The sequence below is a fragment of the Eretmochelys imbricata genome, chromosome 23 (assembly GCF_965152235.1).
Source record: "Eretmochelys imbricata isolate rEreImb1 chromosome 23, rEreImb1.hap1, whole genome shotgun sequence".
NCBI lineage: Eukaryota > Metazoa > Chordata > Testudines > Cheloniidae > Eretmochelys > Eretmochelys imbricata.
The window spans coordinates 1,304,756-1,326,265 of record NC_135594.1 but is presented as its reverse complement, the minus strand read 5'-3'; the positions used below and the strand labels follow the sequence as shown (position 1 = coordinate 1,326,265).

At 71.2% G+C, this 21,510-nt stretch overlaps 2 protein-coding genes across 2 annotated transcripts; both read right to left on the bottom strand.

Annotated features, from left to right (window-relative positions):
• Window positions 1–3,024: 3,024 nt before the first annotated feature.
• Window positions 3,025–7,587, bottom strand: TTC9B (tetratricopeptide repeat domain 9B). Its single transcript, XM_077840103.1, has 3 exons — window positions 7,272–7,587; window positions 3,552–3,734; window positions 3,025–3,113 (listed from the first exon to the last, which is right to left on the bottom strand). The coding sequence occupies exons 1-3, from the start codon at window positions 7,585–7,587 to the stop codon at window positions 3,025–3,027; spliced, it is 588 nt and encodes a 195-aa protein (XP_077696229.1).
• A 4,463-nt stretch (window positions 7,588–12,050) lies between these two features.
• On the bottom strand, window positions 12,051–20,528 carry CCNP (cyclin P). Its single transcript, XM_077840095.1, has 9 exons — window positions 20,457–20,528; window positions 19,740–19,817; window positions 18,650–18,743; window positions 15,835–15,980; window positions 14,674–14,772; window positions 14,118–14,273; window positions 12,862–13,020; window positions 12,422–12,600; window positions 12,051–12,228 (listed from the first exon to the last, which is right to left on the bottom strand). Exons 1-9 carry the CDS (start codon window positions 20,526–20,528, stop codon window positions 12,051–12,053), a joined length of 1,161 nt encoding a protein of 386 aa, XP_077696221.1.
• Between the last annotated feature and the right edge of the window lie 982 nt (window positions 20,529–21,510).

Genomic DNA, 21,510 nt, shown 5'->3' with positions numbered 1-21,510 from the left:
GAAGACCCCTGTCTGGTCGGGGACAGGAGTCTTGGCGGTGCCTGGCTCCCACTCCAGCTGCTCCCAGATCCTGCTATAGCCCCATTTGGGGTCAGGAATCTGTTCCTGAGAGCGGTCATCCTCCTCCAGCTGCACGATGAACTGTGCTTTGGTGAACTTTCCAACGCTCAACCCTCTCTTTCTGCACAGGGTTCTGATGTCCTTCTTAAGGAGACGGTGACAGGCCACTCCGCTCCTCCCAAGTTGTTGTGGACTCACAGGCCTGTGTGCTCTCAGCTCCCCATGGTTTCTAGGGAGAACCCCTCGTGTGCCAGCCCTTCTCGAGGTCACCCCCTCTTTGCCAGGGTCGAGCTGCAGACTCCTCCGCCCCTGGGACCACTCGCTGCAATCCCCCGGGGGACCCTGTTACTGCAAAAGTCCTTCTCTCTCCCTGGGCCAAGCCGCAGGCTCCTCCGCCCCTGAAACTGCTCACCGCAGTCCCCAGGGGGACCCCATTACTGCACAGTCCTTCTCGCTGGTCACACACTCCCAGGGGTTAATCGCCCCCCGAAACCGCTCCTCTCTGAGCCTTCAGCGCGCCTGGTCCTCGTCAATCCCCCTTCGTGTTACTGCTCCCCTGTCACTTACTGCAGGAAGCGCCGTCCACAGGGTGCAGTACATCCCACCTCTGCCAGCAGTTGTCACGGGGTCCCTGGGCGATGCTCTGGAACTGCTCCCCATGAAGCCAGTCAGGACTCTGGGGCAGTCGCCTTTCTGGGAGCAGCCTGTCTGCAGGACACACAGCTCACCCGGCTTCCCCCTTCCTGGGTCTGACCTCGGAGCATTCAGCCTCCTCTGCCCCTCCGTGCGCTTCCCACAGCCAGTCCGCCCAGGCGGGGTCCTGGGGAAGCCAGAGGGTCCTGCCCCCCAACTCCGCAGTCAGACGGGACTCTCAGCCAGCCAGTAAAACAGAAGGTTTATTAGACGACAGGAACATGGTCTGACACAGAGCTTGCAGGTGCAGAGAACAGGACCCCTCGGCTGGGTCCATTTTGGGGGCAGTGAGCCAGACAACCCCGTCTGCCCTTCACTCCATGTCCCCAGCCAGCCCCAAACTGAAACTCCCTCCAGCCCCTCCTCCTCTGGGCTTTGTCCCTTTCCCGGGCCAGGAGGGCACCGGATTCCTTTGTTCTCCAACCCTTTAGCTCTCACCTTGCAGGGGGGAAGGGCCCAGGCCATCAGTGGCCAGGAAACAGGGTGTCGGCCATTGTCTGTGTCCAGACCCCTGCACACACCTGCCCTCTAGGGCTCTGCAATGATCATACACCCTTGCCCCACCACCTAGATACTTAAGAACTGCATAGGGGAAACTGAGGCACCCCCACAATATTCGGAGGAAACATTAAGAACAGTCCCACTTCGTCACTGGGGGGTAGCTGGGAGCCAGGACTCCTGGGTTCACCACCCAGCTCTGGGCACGGCCTGGGGTGTAGGGCTTCTAGCTGTGGCCGTCCCGTCCCTCCACCCAGGAGGCTGGGTGCTGGGCCTCGCTCTGGCCATGGCCCACTCCGCCCTGCCAGCCCCACATGCCCCTAGGCCGGCCTGTCCGGTCTCCCCCCAATCCCCCCGGGCTGGGCCGGAACACCACCAAGACGCCAGGACCATCCCCCGCAGAGCCAGGCGCATGCTCCTGGCCCCAGGGATGGGGGCCTGAGGCGTGACCCACACTCCCACCCTGACGCCCTGCCCCGCTGGGAGCAGCCCCAGGCTTGGTGGGAATGGGCAGTGCCCCACCGCCGGGCCGGCAGGCTGCCTGCAGACTCAGGCAAACTCCAGGCCGTTCTCCGACTGCTGCGGCTGCCTGGGGCCAAGGCCCACGGCGGGCTAAGGAAAGGGCCCGATGCTGCCAGCCCTGGGCAGGGTCAGGGGCAGCGTCCTTGGGCCACGCTGGCAACACCAGCCAGGCAGCCCCCGGTACAGCGCCCCCGATCCCAGTCCCCCCCAGAGCAGAAATAAAGGGAGGACAGGAGAAAATCAACACGGATTTTATAGCGTCTACGGTGGGGGAGGGAGAATAAACCCTCGACAAGAAATCACAGCGATGCCATAGTCCACGGCCGCCCCACATGCAGCCCCCGGGTCTCTGCCCCCCACGTCACCCCCCGCAGGACCCACGTCACTCCCAGCACAGGCCCAGCTGCTCTACGGCTCCTCGGTCAGAGGTGGGGCAGGGGGCAGCTGGCGGGGGGGGGGTTTGGCCTCTTCCTCCCGTCACCCTTCTGTAGCCCCCGCCCCTGGGATCCTGCGTGGCCCATGTTGGGGGCAGCGGGCAGCCTTGTTCGTGGGGGGTTGGGCCCCACAGGGGGGCAGGGAGGGAAACGAGCCCAGCAGCCCCGTGGCGTGCTGTGAATTTGGGGGGGGGAGAAATCGCCATCAGCTGCGTGAGTGGGGGCAGCAACTGGCACTGGCGGGGTGGGACAGTCGCTGCGGTGGGCTCTGCCCCCCAGCACTGGTGGGGCATGAGGTGGTGAAAGGAGGGGCTCCATGCCAGGTGGAGCAGGGGAGTTGGGCCCTGTGGGGGGGGGGGGGGAAATCTGGTTCTGCAGACGTCCCCCCTTCCCATCACCCCTCCTGATGCCATAACAACCCTGGGGGAAGGTGGGTCCCACCCCATCAAATTCCACTATGGGGCTGGGGTGGGGGGGCAGTCTCACAGACCAGGGGCTGCCACCACCACCAGGCAGGCTGCTTGTGTGTTCGGGGAGGGGGGGTGCCGTCCCCCCCCCCCACAGATGTCCCCCCCAGGAAGCCATGGGGGGACAATTTGCTTGATGCCATGGGGTCAATTTATCCCCTCACCAGAGCTGTGGGGGCTCCCCCTGGCATCATTGGGGGGGCCGGGGGATCTGCCCCAGGTGGGGGATGGGGGTCATCGTGCATTAGGACTCACCCCCCCCAGAGCCCCCCAGCCGCCTCCTCGGAGGGGGAAAGGAAACGAGGAGACCGCCGGGCACCAAGCGCTCTGCCCGGGGGGCCGGGGGGGCCCTATGCAATCAGCTCCTTGTAGCCGTCCCGCTGCCCACGTCGCAGGATCTTCAGCTCCGTCAGCTGGATGTAACGCAGGACATTGGTGTCTGGGGAAAAGGGGAAAGGGCTCAGGGGGAAATTCGGGCCTAGCCCCCGCACCCCACCCTGCCCCCCGAGCGCCCCCTGCTGAGCCCCTGCCCCCCCAGCACCCCCCGGTGCCCCACGGGGCCGGCTCTGCCAGGGGAGACCCCCCCCGTTGAGCCCCCGCCCCCCCAGCACCCCCCCAGCGCCCCACGGGGCCGGCCCTGCCTGCCAGGGGAGACCCCCCCTGCTGAGCCCCCGCCCCCCCCCAGCACCCCCCAGTGCCCCACGGGGCCGGCTCTGCCAGGGGAGACCCCCCCCGAGCCCCCGTCCCCCAGCGCCCCATGGGACCGGCCCTGCCTGCCAGGGGAGACCCCCCCGCTGAGCCTCCCACCCCGCTCCCGGCAGCCCAGCGCCCCGTAGCAGGACCGAGGCCAGGCATGGCGCTTGCTCCGGCCGCTCACCTGCGGGCTCCCGGCTCTTGGCCTCCTTCAGGTAGAGCAGGGCGCGGGCGTAGTCCCCGAGGTGGTAGGAGGCGATGCCCGCCCGGTACGTGGCTTTGAAGTTGCTGCCTTGTTTCTCCAGCACTTTCAGGCAATATTCCCGCACCCGCTCGTAGTTCACCAGCTCTGACTGCAGCAGGCAGGCTGGGCAGGGCAGAGGGGCCGTCAGTGGGGCTGGGGACGGGACGCCCACCCCTCGCCCGCCGCGCCCTGACCCCTGCGTGGCTGGGACCCAGGGGAGCCGAGCTCCATTCGCTACCTTCCTGTTCCCCAGCTCAGGGCTCCTCCCCGCCCCCCAGCCCTGCCGGTGCCCCTCACTCCTGACCCGCAGCCCCTGCTACCCCGGCCCTGGGCTCCCCCCTGCCCCCCAGCCCTGCCGGTGCCCCTCACTCCTGACCCACAGCCCCTGCTACCCCAACCCTGGGCTCCCCCCGAGCCCTGCCGGTGCCCCTCACTCCCGACCCGCAGCCCCTGCTACCCCGGCCCTGGGCTCCCCCCTGCCCCCCAGCCCTGCCGGTGCCCCTCACTCCTGACCCACAGCCCCTGCTACCCCAACCCTGGGCTCCCCCCGAGCCCTGCCGGTGCCCCTCACTCCCGACCCGCAGCCCCTGCTACCCCGGCCCTGGGCTCCCCCCTGCCCCCCAGCCCTGCCGGTGCCCCTCACTCCTGACCCGCAGCCCCTGCTACCCCGGCCCTGGGCTCCCCCCTGCCCCCCAGCCCTGCCGGTGCCCCTCACTCCTGACCCACAGCCCCTGCTACCCCAACCCTGGGCTCCCCCCGAGCCCTGCCGGTGCCCCTCACTCCTGACCCGCAGCCCCTGCTACCCGGCCCTGGGCTCCCCCCTGCCCCCCAGCCCTGCCGGTGCCCCTCACTCCTGACCCACAGCCCCTGCTACCCCAACCCTGGGCTCCCCCCGAGCCCTGCCGGTGCCCCTCACTCCCGACCCGCAGCCCCTGCTACCCCGGCCCTGGGCTCCCCCCTGCCCCCCAGCCCTGCCGGTGCCCCTCACTCCTGACCCACAGCCCCTGCTACCCCAACCCTGGGCTCCCCCCCAGCCCTGCCGGTGCCCCTCACTCCCGACCCGCAGCCCCTGCTACCCCGGCCCTGGGCTCCCCCCTGCCCCGCCGGTGCCCCTCACTCCTGACCCGCAGCCCCTGCTACCCCGGCCCTGGGCTCCCCCCTGCCCCCCAGCCCTGCCGGTGCCCCTCACTCCCGACCCGCAGCCCCTAGTATCCCAGGTGAGGGGCTGGCCACAGGATGTGAGTCAATTGAAAACAAAAGCGTTTCCCAGGCAGCCCATGCCCCACCCTGCAGCCACGTGGGGTCCCCTGGGGAGTTGCTCACGAGAGGCTCCCATGGGGTGCCCCGTGGCCTAGCACACGTGGGTCCCAGCTGCGGCCCAGGGCCCTGCTCTCTGGAGCCTGCGTGGGGCTGGAGGAGGCGGCTCCCTGGGGCTTCCCCCCGCGGCCCGACTCGGTGACAGGCGGACGCACGTGGCCGGGCGTTGGGAGCTGCGAACTGCAGGACCCCGACCCTCCCCATCGCCCGGCCACCTGGGTCCCCATCCCCCTGCTGGGCCCTGGGCTGCCCTTGGCCGGCCCGCGGCGGGCTGCACAAGTTGCGGCAATGGGGCTCTTCTAGCTCTCCAACGCGGAGATGCTAGAAGCCCAGGACCCCCGGCCTGGCTGCTCCCACGGGTCTTTCGCTCATGCTTTGCACCAGTAAACACTTGTGCGAAGTGCCAGGGGGCATGGCGCACCAGTGTAAACAGCTGCCCATGGGGCAAGGCCCCATGTCATACGGGCCCAACCCTCAACCCAGCTCTGGGGCCCACCTCCTGACTGACCCCAGCCGGACGGCAGGCCCTTGCCTGGGCCCTGTCAGTCAATTCGCAGTGGGGCTCGAAAGCAAGAGGTACCAGCCCCACTGAGCAGCCCCTGGTAACGCCGCACCGCTGGAGTGACACTCCAGCCCCATCGCAGGCAGGAGTGACTCCGGATTGACCTCGGCAGGGGGGCTGGGATCAGAACCAGCCCTGACCCATCACAGGCAGAGTGACTCCGGATTGACCTCGGCGGGGGGCTGGGATCAGAACCAGCCCTGACCCATCACAGGCAGAGTGACTCCGGATTGACCTCGGCAGGGGGGCTGGGATCAGAACCAGTCCAGCCCCATCGCAGGCAGGAGTGACTCCGGATTGACCTCGGCAGGGGGGCTGGGATCAGAACCAGTCCTGACCCATCGAAGGCAGAGTGACTCCGGATTGACCTCGGCAGGGGGGCTGGGATCAGAACCAGTCCTGACCCATCGCAGGCAGGAGTGACTCCGGATTGACCTCGGCAGGGGGGCTGGGATCAGAACCAGTCCTGACCCATCACAGGCAGAGTGACTCCAGATTGACCTCGGCAGGGGGGCTGGGATCAGAACCAGTCCTGACCCATCGCAGGCAGGAGTGACTCCGGATTGACCTCGGCAGGGGGGCTGGGATCAGAACCAGCCCTGACCCATCACAGGCAGAGTGACTCCGGATTGACCTCGGCGGGGGGCTGGGATCAGAACCAGCCCTGACCCATCACAGGCAGAGTGACTCCGGATTGACCTCGGCAGGGGGGCTGGGATCAGAACCAGTCCAGCCCCATCGCAGGCAGGAGTGACTCCGGATTGACCTCGGCAGGGGGGCTGGGATCAGAACCAGTCCTGACCCATCGAAGGCAGAGTGACTCCGGATTGACCTCGGCAGGGGGGCTGGGATCAGAACCAGTCCTGACCCATCGCAGGCAGGAGTGACTCCGGATTGACCTCGGCAGGGGGGCTGGGATCAGAACCAGTCCTGACCCATCACAGGCAGAGTGACTCCAGATTGACCTCGGCAGGGGGGCTGGGATCAGAACCAGTCCTGACCCATCGCAGGCAGGAGTGACTCCGGATTGACCTCGGCAGGGGGGCTGGGATCAGAACCAGCCCTGACCCATCACAGGCAGAGTGACTCCGGATTGACCTCGGCGGGGGGCTGGGATCAGAACCAGCCCTGACCCATCACAGGCAGAGTGACTCCGGATTGACCTCGGCAGGGGGGCTGGGATCAGAACCAGTCCAGCCCCATCGCAGGCAGGAGTGACTCCGGATTGACCTCGGCAGGGGGGCTGGGATCAGAACCAGTCCTGACCCATCGAAGGCAGAGTGACTCCGGATTGACCTCGGCAGGGGGGCTGGGATCAGAACCAGTCCTGACCCATCGCAGGCAGGAGTGACTCCGGATTGACCTCGGCAGGGGGGCTGGGATCAGAACCAGTCCTGACCCATCACAGGCAGAGTGACTCCAGATTGACCTCGGCAGGGGGGCTGGGATCAGAACCAGTCCTGACCCATCGCAGGCAGGAGTGACTCCGGATTGACCTCGGCAGGGGGGCTGGGGTCAGAACCAGCCCTGACCCATCACAGGCAGGAGTGACTCCGGATTGACCTCGGCAGGGGGGCTGGGATCAGAACCAGTCCTGACCCATCGAAGGCAGAGTGACTCCGGATTGACCTGGGGAAGGGCTGGGATCAGAATCTGGCCCCATGTCTACCTGGCAGGGGGGGTCTCCCCCCCCCACGGATGGTGGCTCTGCCAAGTGACAGGTGGGAGAATGAGCTGTAACTAGTCTGTCCGTCCCCCACAGCCCCTGGGTCAGCACCTACCCGTCAAGCTGTCGTAACACTCCACCTCGGTGCTCTCCACCAGCCGCAGCTGCTCCTCCGTCAGCGGGCACCGCCCCGGGTCCGGCGGGCTCTGCTCCGGGCTGGCTGCCCCTGCCCGGCCCTGCACCCCCTTGAGCTGCAGCAGGGCGCGGTGGTATTTCCCGATGGCCTCCCGGAATTTCTTCTCCTTGTAGCAGCGGTTCCCTTCCGCCTTGAACTCCACGGCCTTCCGGATCTGGCTCTCCGCCGCGCCCTCCTCAGCGCGGGCCCGGTGCCCCCCACCAGCCTCGGGGCAGCCCTGGCCCGGCTCCTCCATGGCCCTGCTCAGAGGCAGCGAGCCATGCCGGGCGGAGGGGAAAGCCGGTCTCCTCGGGACGAGCCGGGGGGGTGCGCTGGGCAGACAGCGGATGGGGGCTGGGGGGGCCCTGGCCAGGCTGAGACTCCGGCGGGGGGGGCGGGGGGAGCAGCGAGGACGAGGCGCCGGCTGGCTCTGCAGCAACAGCACCGGGAAAGCTTCCCCAGATGCATTGTGGGAATATCCCATCGCACCGCAGCAGCGCTGACCTTAGATGTCTCCATGTTAAAAAGCCAGGAGTCCCTTTCGGCGGGGGGGGGGGGGGGGGGGGCGTGATTGGGGAATTAATCCGGGGCCCTCCCCTTTGCAAACCCTCCCCTGCCGGGCAATTGTTCCCGGCACAACCTGCAGCCTCTCCAGGCTCCCCCAAAGCGCCTCCAGGGCTGGGGGGGGGGCGGGGGGGGAGAAGAGCTGAGAGAAGACACGCGTGTGCGCCTGGCACCTTGCACAGTGGGGCCCTGTAGGCATCCACCCCCCCCCAAACTCACCACTAGCCCAGCCCTGGGCTCCCCCCCAGCTCTGCCGGTGCCCCTCACTCCCGACCCGCAGCCCCCGGCGCCCCCCTCACTCCCGCCCCACAGCCCCCTGCTCCCCCCCCAGCTCTGCTAGTGCCCCTCACTCCCGACCTGCAGCCCCCTGCTCCCCCCCCCAGCTCTGCCAGCGCCCCTCACTCCCGACCCGCAGCCCCCTGCTCCCCCCCCAGCTCTGCCAGCGCCCCTCACTCCCGCCCTGCAGCCCCCTGCTCCCCCCCCAGCTCTGCCGGCGCCCCTCACTCCCACCCCGCAGCCCCCTGCTCCCCCCCCCCCAGCTCTGCCGGCGCCCCTCACTCCCGACCCGCAGCCCCCGGCGCCCCCCTCACTCCCGCCCCACAGCCCCCTGCTCCCCCCCAGCTCTGCTAGTGCCCCTCACTCCCGACCCGCAGCCCCCTGCTCCCCCCCCCAGCTCTGCCAGCGCCCCTCACTCCCGACCCGCAGCCCCCTGCTCCCCCCCCAGCTCTGCCGGCGCCCCTCACTCCCGCCCCGCAGCCCCCTGCTCCCCCCCCAGCTCTGCCGGCGCCCCTCACTCCCGCCCCGCAGCTGCCTGCTCCCCCCCCCAGCTCTGCCGGCGCCCCTCACTCCCGACCTGCAGCCCCCTGCTCCCCCCCCAGCTCTGCCAGCGCCCCTCACTCCCGCCCCGCAGCCCCCTGCTCCCCCCCCAGCTCTGCCGGCGCCCCTCACTCCCGCCCCGCAGCCCCCTGCTCCCCCCCCCAGCTCTGCCGGCGCCCCTCACTCCCGACCCGCAGCCCCCTGCTCCCCCCCCAGCTCTGCCGGCGCCCCTCACTCCCGCCCCGCAGCCCCCTGCTCCCCCCCCCCAGCTCTGCCGGCGCCCCTCACTCCCGACCCGCAGCCCCCTGCTCCCCCCCCAGCTCTGCCGCTGCCCCTCACTCCCGCTCCGCAGCCCCCTGCTCCCCCCCAGCTCTGCCGGAGCCCCTCACTCCCGACCCGCAGCCCCCTGCTCCCCCCAGCTCTGCCGGCGCCCCTCACTCCCGACCCGCAGCCCCCTGCTCCCCCCCAGCTCTGCCGGCGTCCCTCACTCCCGCCCCGCAGCCCCCGGCGCCCCCCTCACTCCCGCCCCGCAGCCCCCGGCGCCCCCCCCAGCTCTGCCGGCGCCCCTCACTCCCGCCCCGCAGCCCCCTGCTCCCCCCCCAGCTCTGCCGGCACCCCTCACTCCCGCCCCGCAGCCCCCGGTGCCCCCCTCACTCCCGACCCGCAGCCCCCTGCTCCCCCCCAGCTCTGCCGGCGTCCCTCACTCCCGCCCCGCAGCCCCCTGCTCCCCCCCCAGCTCTGCTAGTGCCCCTCACTCCCGACCTGCAGCCCCCTGCTCCCCCCCCCAGCTCTGCCAGCGCCCCTCACTCCCGACCCGCAGCCCCCTGCTCCCCCCCCAGCTCTGCCAGCGCCCCTCACTCCCGCCCTGCAGCCCCCTGCTCCCCCCCCAGCTCTGCCGGCGCCCCTCACTCCCACCCCGCAGCCCCCTGCTCCCCCCCCCCAGCTCTGCCGGCGCCCCTCACTCCCGACCCGCAGCCCCCGGCGCCCCCCTCACTCCCGCCCCACAGCCCCCTGCTCCCCCCCAGCTCTGCTAGTGCCCCTCACTCCCGACCCGCAGCCCCCTGCTCCCCCCCCCAGCTCTGCCAGCGCCCCTCACTCCCGACCCGCAGCCCCCTGCTCCCCCCCCAGCTCTGCCGGCGCCCCTCACTCCCGCCCCGCAGCCCCCTGCTCCCCCCCCAGCTCTGCCGGCGCCCCTCACTCCCGCCCCGCAGCTGCCTGCTCCCCCCCCCAGCTCTGCCGGCGCCCCTCACTCCCGACCTGCAGCCCCCTGCTCCCCCCCCAGCTCTGCCAGCGCCCCTCACTCCCGCCCCGCAGCCCCCTGCTCCCCCCCCAGCTCTGCCGGCGCCCCTCACTCCCGCCCCGCAGCCCCCTGCTCCCCCCCCAGCTCTGCCGGCGCCCCTCACTCCCGCCCCGCAGCCCCCTGCTCCCCCCCCCAGCTCTGCCGGCGCCCCTCACTCCCGACCCGCAGCCCCCTGCTCCCCCCCCAGCTCTGCCGGCGCCCCTCACTCCCGCCCCGCAGCCCCCTGCTCCCCCCCCCAGCTCTGCCGGCGCCCCTCACTCCCGACCCGCAGCCCCCTGCTCCCCCCCCAGCTCTGCCGCTGCCCCTCACTCCCGCTCCGCAGCCCCCTGCTCCCCCCCAGCTCTGCCGGAGCCCCTCACTCCCGACCCGCAGCCCCCTGCTCCCCCCAGCTCTGCCGGCGCCCCTCACTCCCGACCCGCAGCCCCCTGCTCCCCCCCAGCTCTGCCGGCGTCCCTCACTCCCGCCCCGCAGCCCCCGGCGCCCCCCTCACTCCCGCCCCGCAGCCCCCGGCGCCCCCCCCAGCTCTGCCGGCGCCCCTCACTCCCGCCCCGCAGCCCCCTGCTCCCCCCCCAGCTCTGCCGGCACCCCTCACTCCCGCCCCGCAGCCCCCGGTGCCCCCCTCACTCCCGACCCGCAGCCCCCTGCTCCCCCCCAGCTCTGCCGGCGTCCCTCACTCCCGCCCCGCAGCCCCCGGCACCCCCCAGCTCTGCCGGCGCCCCTCACTCCCGCCCCGCAGCCCCCTGCCACCCCCCAGCTCTGACAGCGCCCCCCTCACTCCCGCCCCGCAGCCCCCGGCGCCCCCCCAGCCCTGCCGGCGCCCCTCACTCCCGACCCGCAGCCCCCTGCTCCCCCCCAGCTCTGCCGGCGCCCCTCACTCCCGCCCCGCAGCCCCCGGCGCCCCCCCAGCCCTGCCGGCGCCCCTCACTCCCGCCCCGCAGCCCCCGGCGCCCCCCTCACTCCCGCCCCGCAGCCCCCGGCGCCCCCCCCAGCTCTGCTGGCGCCCCTCACTCCCGCCCCGCAGCCCCCGGCGCCCCCCAGCTCTGCCGGCGCCCCTCACTCCCGCCCCGCAGCCCCCGGCGCCCCCCAGCTCTGCCGGCGCCCCCCTCACTCCCGCCCCGCAGCCCCCGGCGCCCGCCAGCTCTGCCGGCGCCCCCCTCACTCCCGCCCCGCAGCCCCCGGCGCCCCCCAGCTCTGCCGGCGCCCCCCTCACTCCCGCCCCGCAGCCCCCGGCGCCCCCCAGCTCTGCCGGCGCCCCCCTCACTCCCGCCCCGCAGCCCCCGGCGCCCCCCAGCTCTGCCGGCGCCCCCCTCACTCCCGCCCCGCAGCCCCCGGCGCCCCCCAGCTCTGCCGGCGCCCCCCTCACTCCCGCCCCGCAGCCCCCAGCGTGCTGGGACCTCGTGCTGGACCCCGTTGTGCAGACAAGCAGGGCCTGGTCTGAGCCAGCACCGCCAGCTACGACCCACCCGTTCTCTGGGGGGCAGAGTCCCTCCCCCCGCCCAGGGAAACCACCAGAAACCTGCCCCTGCTGGCAGCCTGGGCCAAGGGCTGCGCAGCTGGAGCTGGGGGGGCCTCTGGGGCCGCCCCCCCCGTCACACCCGGCGAGCAGCTGGCTCCAGGGGGATTAAAACTCACTTTATTCGACAAACGCGCCCGGCCTGTTTCTTATCCCACCAGCTGCTTTTTTCCTGTTCTTTTTTTCTTTTTTTTTTTTTTTTGAGGCCTGTGCGGGGGGGCGGGGGGGGGCTGGGAGCCAGCCTGGGGGATGCTGCCCCCGCCCCCGATCCCAGCCCCCTCAGGGCTGCCACAGGCCCATGGCCCAGCCCCCTCCACCCAGAGCCGAGGGGCACAGAGGGAGACGGGGGGCAGGCTTAGAGAAAACCCACCCGTCCCCCTGCGCCCCCCTTTCTGCACCCCCAGCTGTGCAACAGCCCCACGGCCCGCCCGGCCCCCTTCCCTAGCAGGGGCCAATCACCAGTCACAGACACCCCCCCAGAGCAGCTGGGAATCCCCGGAGATGCCCCGGCCCATCCCCGCCGGGCTCAGGGTGCCTGGCTCCGGCAGCGGGCGAGGTAGTCGGAGGTGGCGATGGCCGGGCTGGTGCTGGCCCCCAGCTTCTGGGGGCGCGAGTATTTCAGGAACACGGCCTGGAGGGTGGAGCCGCCGGCCCGGAGCGCGGCCCTGGCCATGGAGCAATGTACAGCACCGAGCGCCTCTTCGCTGCAACGAGAGCCGGGGGAGGGCGTCACCCAGCGTGGGAACCCCCCACCCCCGGCTGCGGGGAACCCCCCACCCTCCTGTCCAGCACAGGGCCTGTGGCTCCGTGGCCCACCTGGGCCCCAGACAGCTGGAGCTCCTGCCGGCCGCATTTCAGGGATCCCCCCCCCCCCACGCCTGCACCCACGTTACCCACCTGTAGAGGCAGAGCTGCGTGGAGCCCTCCGGCCCGGTGCCCAAGCCCCCGGCGCCCGCCTCCTGCAGCACCCGCTGCGCCAGGCCCAGGGCAGCCGCAGCCAGCTGGGCCGGCTCGAACGCCACACAGTCTGCCTCCATCAGACACAGCTCCATGAAGTACATGGCCAGGTGATGGACCTGGGGGGGCACACGGGTCAGACCGGTCCACAGCGCCCCCTGCCGCTGGGAAACCCAGCGCCCCTCACCTACCCCTAGCCCCCACTCCCTGCCCAGAGCCAGGGATAGAACCCAGGAGTCCTGGCTCCCAGCCCCCCCTGCTCTAACCACTAGACCCCACTCCCCGCCCAGAGCTGGGAATGGAACCCAGGAGTCCTGGCTCCCCGCCCTGCCCAGCTCCCCAGCCTGCGGCCACAGCAAGACCCCAGCCCCGGCGCTCACCTTCGGGCCACAGTGGCCCAGGGCCGCCAGCAGCCGCAGCAGGTGCAGGGGGCTGGTGAAATGCAGCTGGAAGTTGAGGCGGGACAGGACCTTGCGCTCCATGCACAGCAGCTCCCGGCGGCTGAACGAGTCCTCGGTCATGAAGCAGAGCTCGGCCGGCTGCAAGGGAAGCAGGGCTGGGCCGGGCGCCCCCACATCTCACCTCCCAGCCCCCAGCAGCTCCTGCGGCCGGAACAGCAGCCAGCCTCCCCCAGCCCCTCCTAGAAACAACAGAGCCCGGGAGTCCTGGCTCCCAGCCCCCTGCTTTAACCACTAAACCCCGTGTCACGAAGTGGGGGATTTTCTTGTTTTTCCGTGTTTTCCAGTGGGTTGCATGCAGAGGGGGTGGGACTCGGTTTCCCTGGGCGTTACGGGTTTAACGAGGGGAGGGGAGAGGGAGTTTGTGGGGGACACAGGACCGGCGAAGGACCTTGGGACCCCGGCCAATGGCCTGGAGAATGGAGACCCCGGCGACTGGGGACCTGGGGACCCAGAGGCCCAGCTCGGGAGTCCCAGCCGGGTCTGGCCAGTGGGGGGACAATGGGCTGTGGGGACAGGACCCCGGTGACCTGACCAGCTGGTCCCAGCCAGAGGGGCCAGAGGACAAAAGAGGGGAGAGGGACCCAGGTGACCCTGTTTACCTAGAGAAGAGACAATGGACAGAGCCGGGGAATCTGAGAGGCCCAGCTGGGAAGCAGGGGGGCTCGGGGCTGGAGAGGGGGAGCAGGCAGAGCCCCCCTGGTCGCAGGAGAGACTGGGATGTGCTGGGCTGAGGGAGGCCAGGCGAGGTTCCTGTGCTGGGTTTGGACTCTCAATAAACCCTCCTGTTTTACCCCAGCTGAGAATCGCTCCAGGCTAGAGAACAGGGAGGCATCATTCCCTCTGGGAGTGGAGGCCCCGGGGGGCCAGAGCGAGTGGACTCCCTGAGGGGGCCCACGGTGAGAAACCGGGGTGCTAAGGCTCGTAGAGGTGCAGCTCCAGGAGGTGCAAGGGCTGGACCCCTGGGAGAGAGTGGACCCCCGAGAAGGGCTGTCTCACTGAAGGGGGTTCCCCCCAGGGACCGCACGGGCCAAGAGTGGGCACGACCTGAGAGTCCGTGACATTCCACCCCCCTCCCACAGCCAGGGAGAGAACCCAGGAGTCCTGGCTCCCAGCCCCTCCTGCTCTAGCCCACCAGAGCCAGGGCGGAACCCAGGCGTCCGGGCGCCCTGCCTGACCTCGGGGAAGGTGCACTCCTCCACTTTGCAGGCCACGAAGAGGCAGGTGACACCCAGCAGCTGCAGGGCCGGGACCCTCACTCGCGCCACCTTCATGTAGGCGTTCATCAGGTAGACGGCCAGGTAGAGCGTGTCGTCCGCCAGGCCCAGGTACTCCTGGGGGGACCGGGTCACCAGAGCAATCGTCACCAGAGCAACCGAAAATGGGGGCACAGGGACAGGGCGATGGTGCCGGTGGGGGGGGGGGCACTGAGTGTGATCTCTTTATCCCCTGGGGGCGGGGGAATTATTGCCCATTTTATGCAGGGGGAAACTGAGGCACCACGAGGTGGGGAGAGACCTGCCCAACCATCTGCCACAGGGGTAGAACCCAGGAGTCCCAGGCTGCTCCTCCCCTTCAGGGGCAAACCCAGCCCAACCCCACCCCCTCTTCGCCCTCCCCTGATCCCGGAGGCTCCATGCCCAGGGACCCTGCCAGGGCTGGGGGGTTGTCGGTCTGCCTGGTGTGGGGCCGTCGGGTCCCAGGGGGCAGCGGGGGGGGTTCACCGATACCTACGTGCACCTGCACGAGCCAGTCGACGATGAGCGCCCGCATCTCGGCCGTCACGGTGCGCGGCACCTCCCAGCTCCGGAAGACGTAGCTGGATTGTTTCCTCTGGGGACGGGAGAGAAACGTGGGGATGGGGCAGTGGCCGAGCCCAGGGGCCGGAAGGGACACGCCATGGGGCTGGGCCAGAGCTGGGAGAGAACCCAGGAGTCCTGGCCCCAAGCCCCCCCTGCTCTAACCACTAGCCCCCTCTCCCCTCCCAGAGCCGGGGATGGGACCCAGGAGTCCTGGCTCCCAGCCCCTCTTGCTCTAACCACTAGCCCCCACTCCCCTCCCAGAGCTGGGGAGAGAACCCAGGAGTCCTGGCTCCCAGCCCCTCTTGCTCTAACCACTAGCCCCCACTCCCCTCCCAGAGCTGGGGAGAGAACCCAGGAGTCCTGGCTCCCAGCCCCCCCTGCTCTAACCGCTAGCCCCCACTCCCCTCCCAGAGCTGGGGAGAGAACCCAGGAGTCCTGGCCCCAAGCCCCCCCTGCTCTAACCACTAGCCCCCTCTCCCCTCCCAGAGCCGGGGATGGGACCCAGGAGTCCTGGCTCCCAGCCCCTCTTGCTCTAACCACTAGCCCCCACTCCCCTCCCAGAGCTGGGGAGAGAACCCAGGAGTCCTGGCCCCAAGCCCCCCCTGCTCTAACCACTAGCCCCCTCTCCCCTCCCAGAGCCGGGGATGGGACCCAGGAGTCCTGGCTCCCAGCCCCTCTTGCTCTAACCACTAGCCCCCACTCCCCTCCCAGAGCTGGGGAGAGAACCCAGGAGTCCTGGCTCCCAGCCCCTCTTGCTCTAACCACTAGCCCCCTCTCCCCTCCCAGAGCCGGGGATGGGACCCAGGAGTCCTGGATCCCAGCCCCCCCTGCTCTAACCGCTAGCCCCCACTCCCCTCCCAGAGCTGGGGATGGGACCCAGGAATCAGCCAGGGCCTTTGGGTTGCTCCTGCCAGGACTGGGGGGGGGAGCCCCATTTTTCATCATGGGGGTAGTTGGGGGCGGGGCTGGTCCAACCCCCAAAAAAGCTGCTCCCCCCACCCAGGGACATCAGCCATGGGGCAGCCGGGAAGCCATTGTCACGTGACCTTTAACCCCCCCGGCCATGCTGCCCCCTTCCCCCCCCGGCACTCACCATCATGCTGGTGAAGATGTCCAAGGCGTATTCCCGCTCCAGGGCCATGCCCAGGCTCACCAGCGCCTGCACCAGCTCCTCGGCCAGCGCCCCGGGCACGCAGAGCAGGGGCTGGCCCCCCCCGGGCAGCCCCCCGTCAGGGCCCCCTGCGGGGAGAGTCGGGGTCACCAGCCACGCCCCCCCCAGCGCCCCGGGCACGCAGAGCAGGGGCTGGCCCCCCCCGGGCAGCCCCCCGTCAGGGCCCCCTGCGGGGAGAGACGGGGTCACCAGCCACGCCCCCCCCAGCGCCCCGGGCACAGACAACAGTGCCTGGCCCCCCCCCTCGGGGCCCCCTGCGGGGAGAGACGGGGTCACCAGCCACGCCCCCCCAGCGCCCCGGGCACAGACAGCAGCGCCCGCCCCCCCCCCCTCGGGGCCCCCTGCGGGGAGAGACGGGGTCACCAGCCACGCCCCCCCCAGCGCCCCGGGCACAGACAACAGTGCCTGGCCCCCCCCCTCGGGGCCCCCTGCGGGGAGAGACGGGGTCACCAGCCACGCCCCCCCAGCGCCCCGGGCACGCAGAGCAGGGGCTGGCCCCCCCCGGGCAGCCCCCCGTCAGGGCCCCCTGCGGGGAGAGACGGGGTCACCAGCCACGCCCCCCCCAGCGCCCCGGGCACAGACAACAGTGCCTGGCCCCCCCCCTCGGGGCCCCCTGCGGGGAGAGACGGGGTCGCCAGCCACGCCCCCCCAGCGCCCCGGGCACGCAGAGCAGGGGCTGGCCCCCCCCGGGCAGCCCCCCGTCAGGGCCCCCTGCGGGGAGAGACGGGGTCACCAGCCACGCCCCCCCCAGCGCCCCGGGCACGCAGAGCAGGGGCTGGCCCCCCCCGGGCAGCCCCCCGTCAGGGCCCCCTGCGGGGAGAGACGGGGTCACCAGCCACGCCCCCCCCAGCGCCCCGGGCACAGACAGCAGCGCCCGCCCGCCCCCCCTCGGGGTCCCCTGCGGGGAGAGACGGGGTCACCAGCCACGCCCCCCCCAGCGCCCCGGGCACAGAGAGCAGCGCCCGCCCCCCCTCCTCGGGGTCCCCTGTGGGGAGAGACGGGGTCGCCAGCCACGCCCCCCCCCAGCGCCCCGGGCACAGTCAGCAGCACCCGGCCCCCCCTCCTCGGGGTCCCCTGTGGGGAGAGACGGGGTCGCCAGCCACGCCCTCCCCAGCGCCCCGGGCACAGAGAGCAGCGCCCGCCCGCCCCCCCCCTCGGGGTCCCCTGCGGGGAGAGACGGGGTCGCCAGCCACGCCCCCCCCAGCGCCCCGGGCACGCAGAGCAGGGGCTGGCCCCCCCCGGGCAGCCCCCCGTCAGGGCCCCCTGCGGGGAGAGTCGGGGTCACCAGCCACGCCCCCCCCAGCGCCCCGGGCACAGAGAGCAGCACCCGGCCCCCCCCCCTCGGGGTCCCCTGCGGGGAGAGACGGGGTCGCCAGCCACGCCCCCCCCAGCGCCCCGGGCACAGAGAGCAGCGCCCGCCCCCCCCCCCTCGGGGTCCCCTGCGGGGAGAGTCGGGGTCACCAGCCACGCCCCCCCCAGCGCCCCGGGCACAGACAGCAGCGCCCGCCCCCCCCCCCTCGGGGTCCCCTGCGGGGAGAGTCGGGGTCACCAGCCACGCCCCCCCCAGCGCCCCGGGCACAGACAGCAGCGCCCGCCCCCCCCCCCTCGGGGTCCCCTGCGGGGAGAGTCGGGGTCACCAGCCACGCCCCCCCCAGCGCCCCGGGCACAGAGAGCAGCGCCCGCCCGCCCCCCCTCGGGGCCCCCTGCGGGGAGAGACGGGGTCACCAGCCACGCCCCCCCAGCGCCCCGGGCACAGAGAGCAGCGCCCGCCCCCCCTCCTCGGGGTCCCCTGCGGGGAGAGTCGGGGTCACCAGCCACGCCCCCCCCAGCGCCCCGGGCACAGACAGCAGCGCCCGCCCCCCCCCCTCGGGGTCCCCTGCGGGGAGAGTCGGGGTCGCCAGCCACGCCCCCCCCAGCGCCCCGGGCACAGACAGCAGCGCCCGCCCCCCCCCCTCGGGGTCCCCTGCGGGGAGAGACGGGGTCGCCAGCCACGCCCCCCCAGCGCCCCGGGCACAGACAGCAGCGCCCGCCCCCCCCCCCTCGGGGCCCCCTGCGGGGAGAGACGGGGTCGCCAGCCACGCCCCCCCCAGCGCCCCGGGCACAGTCAGCAGCACCCGGCCCCCCCTCCTCGGGGTCCCCTGTGGGGAGAGACGGGGTCACCAGCCACGCCCCCCCCAGCGCCCCGGGCACAGACAGCAGCGCCCGCCCGCCCCCCCTCGGGGTCCCCTGCGGGGAGAGACGGGGTCACCAGCCACGCCCCCCCCAGCGCCCCGGGCACAGACAGCAGCGCCCGCCCCCCCCCCCTCGGGGTCCCCTGCGGGGAGAGACGGGGTCGCCAGCCACGCCCCCCCCAGCGCCCCGGGCACGCAGAGCAGGGGCTGGCCCCCCCCGGGCAGCCCCCCATCAGGGCCCCCTGCGGGGAGAGTCAGGGTCACCAGCCACGCCCCCCCCCAGCGCCCCGGGCACAGAGAGCAGCACCCGGCCCCCCCCCTCGGGGTCCCCTGCGGGGAGAGACGGGGTCGCCAGCCACGCCCCCCCCAGCGCCCCGGGCTGGCGAACTCTTCGCTCATGGCCCTTCGGTCCCACCGCTGCGGGGCTCCCCACCAGCCCCTCCACCCCAGAGGCAGGTGCATCGCGGGCTGCCCGGTTTGCAGCTCCCCCGTGCTGGCACTGGCTGGTGGCACCCTGGGCCTGCAGCCTCCCGCCCCACGGCCCGCCCCTCCGGCCAGGCCCCTACCTCCCTGCAGGACGGGGTTCGCGGGGACCCTGGGGCAAACAGCTGCTGCTTTCTCTGGTGCCGCCTCTCGGACCCGGCTTCCCTGCGGCTTCTTCTGCGGGAGAGAGGGGTGGGGGCAGCGGGAATGCCACAGGGCCCTGGGCGGAGAGCTGAGAACGCCCCCGCGCCCCGTCAGCGCCCCGCTGCCCTGGGGGAGCCAGCCACCCTAGGATGACGGGTCTGTGACCCCGAGTCCCCCGCCTCCAGAGCCTGGCAGCCCCACACAGAGCCAGGACCCTCAGCCCCAGCTGTGAGCATGGGGGGCGTTTGGGAGAAGGACCCCGGCGTCCTGGCCGACACCCCTTGTCACCGGGGCAGGACAGAGGCCCCGAGACACTGCCGGGATTCACCGCCCCAAGCATGGGCCACACCTCCCCATCAGCCCCCCAGAATCACAGCAGCCGGCTAGGGGCACATGCCCCCAGCACCCCCTGCTGTGTGGGGTGAGCAACTCTTCCCGAGCACCTGGGGGGCTGGTAGTTTGCAAACAGCAGGTTTGGGGGGGGGGGGTGAGAAGCTGATCTGCATTTTCAGCACCCCCACAAAGTTCAGGGCAACTGCACTGCACCCCCCCACCCCTGCTGCCCCCTAACGCTGGGCTGGCCCAACTGGGGGCCTTCTTGGACACTTCATCCTGCCCCAGCGGGGACCCCTCCAAGCCACCGTGACCCTCCCTGCACAGTCTGAGCTTGGACAATGCCTGCCTATTAGGTGTGTTACGGTAGCACCCAACAGACACCCCCACCCCTCTGACTTAGATCAGGGCCCCCCATGGGGCCGGGCACGGCCCAGACCCTGACTGAGCTCAGGGCCCTGCCCCAAGGAGCTCCCGGTCTGCACAGGCAGAGGAAGGCTCCTTCTCCCCACGGGACAGGTGGGGAAACTGAGGCACATAGCTGGGGGGCAGATCCGGGGTGGCAGTAGCAGAGCTGGGAGCCGAACTCGGTCACCTCAGAGCCCATCCGGCTGCTCTTGAGGCTGCAGCCCTGGGGCGGTGGGGGCCGCGCAGACAGTGAACGCTGCCCCCCCCACCCAGGGGCTCCAAACTCACCTTTGTGGCCCCCTTGTCCCCGCCAATGCCCTTGTTCTTGCTTTTCAGCGGCTCCCGTTTCTCTTCTGCCTGCAGCTGCTGAGAGACCCGGGCATCAGGGGGTCGGGGGGTGACCCCATCATGGGGGGGGTTCCCTGGACCCCACAACATCCCCTAGGGGGCCTAGGAGCCAGAGTGTGGCCTGGAGGTCGCTGCCCCCAGGCTGAGCTGCCTCTTGTCTTGCCCCTGGGGCTGGGAAGACCCAACCTGGGCCCCAGCAGGGAGCCCCCACAGCGCAGCCCTAGGGGAAGGCCGGTTCAGGACTTCTGGGTTCCAGCCTCAGCCTTTGGGGACGCTGGAGGGGAGCTTGTTATGGGCACAGGATGCCCCCCCCCCATGCTCAGGACCCAGGTGTCCGGGCCCAGCGAACCCAAAATGGGCAAGGAGGGGTGGAACTCGCTTTCTGTGGAGCTGGGCCAAGAGCCCAGACTGACTCACCGGGGGTGAGGGCAGGGAGACCCCCCCTCCCATGTACAGCCCCCCACCAGGCCCCATATGGGAGGGGAACAAACTTGGCTCCCCGGGGGCACCCCCCATGGTTACTGGAGGGGGAATTTCCCCGGGCAGGTCCTGGGGTACCAAGGGCACCCCCCTGAGAGCAGGGGGGCAGCTGGAGCTCAGTGGCCTTTAGCAGCCTCCCAGGCTTGGGCTGGTCCTGCGGGGGCCGCGTCCCGGTACCGTTCTCTGCTGCGGGGGCCAGGCTCTCAGCTCATGGTACTTGGGGGGTTGGCCCAGCGCAGCCCGTATCATCCTGCCCGAGAGGAACAGCTGGGGGTGGGGGAGGATAAAGGCACCAGCTGCAGGCCCTAACCCTGGCCCTGGCCCTGCTAATTAATGCTTCGTTAGGGGTCAGCTGGGGGCCCCCACGCACTATTGGTGCATCTCAGCCCAGGTTAGTGCCTGGCCATTGGCTCAGGCTAGGGGCGGGGAGGGACAGAGCTCACACACCCCCCCCCCCATGGCTGCAGGGAGGGGGGTCCATTCCCAGGGGCTGAGTCTGTTCATCCAGCCCCGGGGGACCATGAGGTCCTGGCATGCAGCAGGGTCGGGAAAAGCCCCTGGCCTGGCCTGGCCCAGCGCACGACCAGTGCGGGGAGCAGGGAGCATTTCCCCCCTTTGGGGACGTCATCAAAGCACCCGGCAGTTCCAGCCCAAGCAAGGGCAGACCCATTGACAACATGAGGGGCTGCGGGTTGGGAGTGAGGGGCACCGGCAGGGCTGGGGGGGCAGGGCTGGGCTAGCAGGGGGCTGTAGGTCGGGAGTGAGGGGCAGAAATTCTTGAGAACAGTATTTGTGGGAACAGCCCCAGGGCAGCAGGTGCTGCGCGTCTGCAGCCAGAGCAAGGAGGGCAGCAGGGGCCCTGTGCCGAGACTCAGGGGAGTTGGACTTTGCTCCCACCTCTGCCACAAACTGCCTGGGTGTCTGTGACGAAGTGGGACTGTTCTTAATGTTTTCTCTGAATACTGGGTGGGTGCCTCAGTTTCCCCTAGGCATTCCTTAAGTATCCAGGTGGTGGGATCAGGGGGTGTGAGTGTTGCAGAGCCCTAGGCAGGTGTGATGGGGTCTGCACAGAGAATGGCCGATACCCTGTCTCCTGGCAACTGATGGCCTGGGCCCCTCCTCCTCTGCAGGGTTGCTGGTTCAACTCCGGCTCGAAGGCTTTCCCATGCGTAACCCTCTCTTTTTGCACAGGGGTGGCGTTATTGACATAATCTGGGACCGTATAGATCAT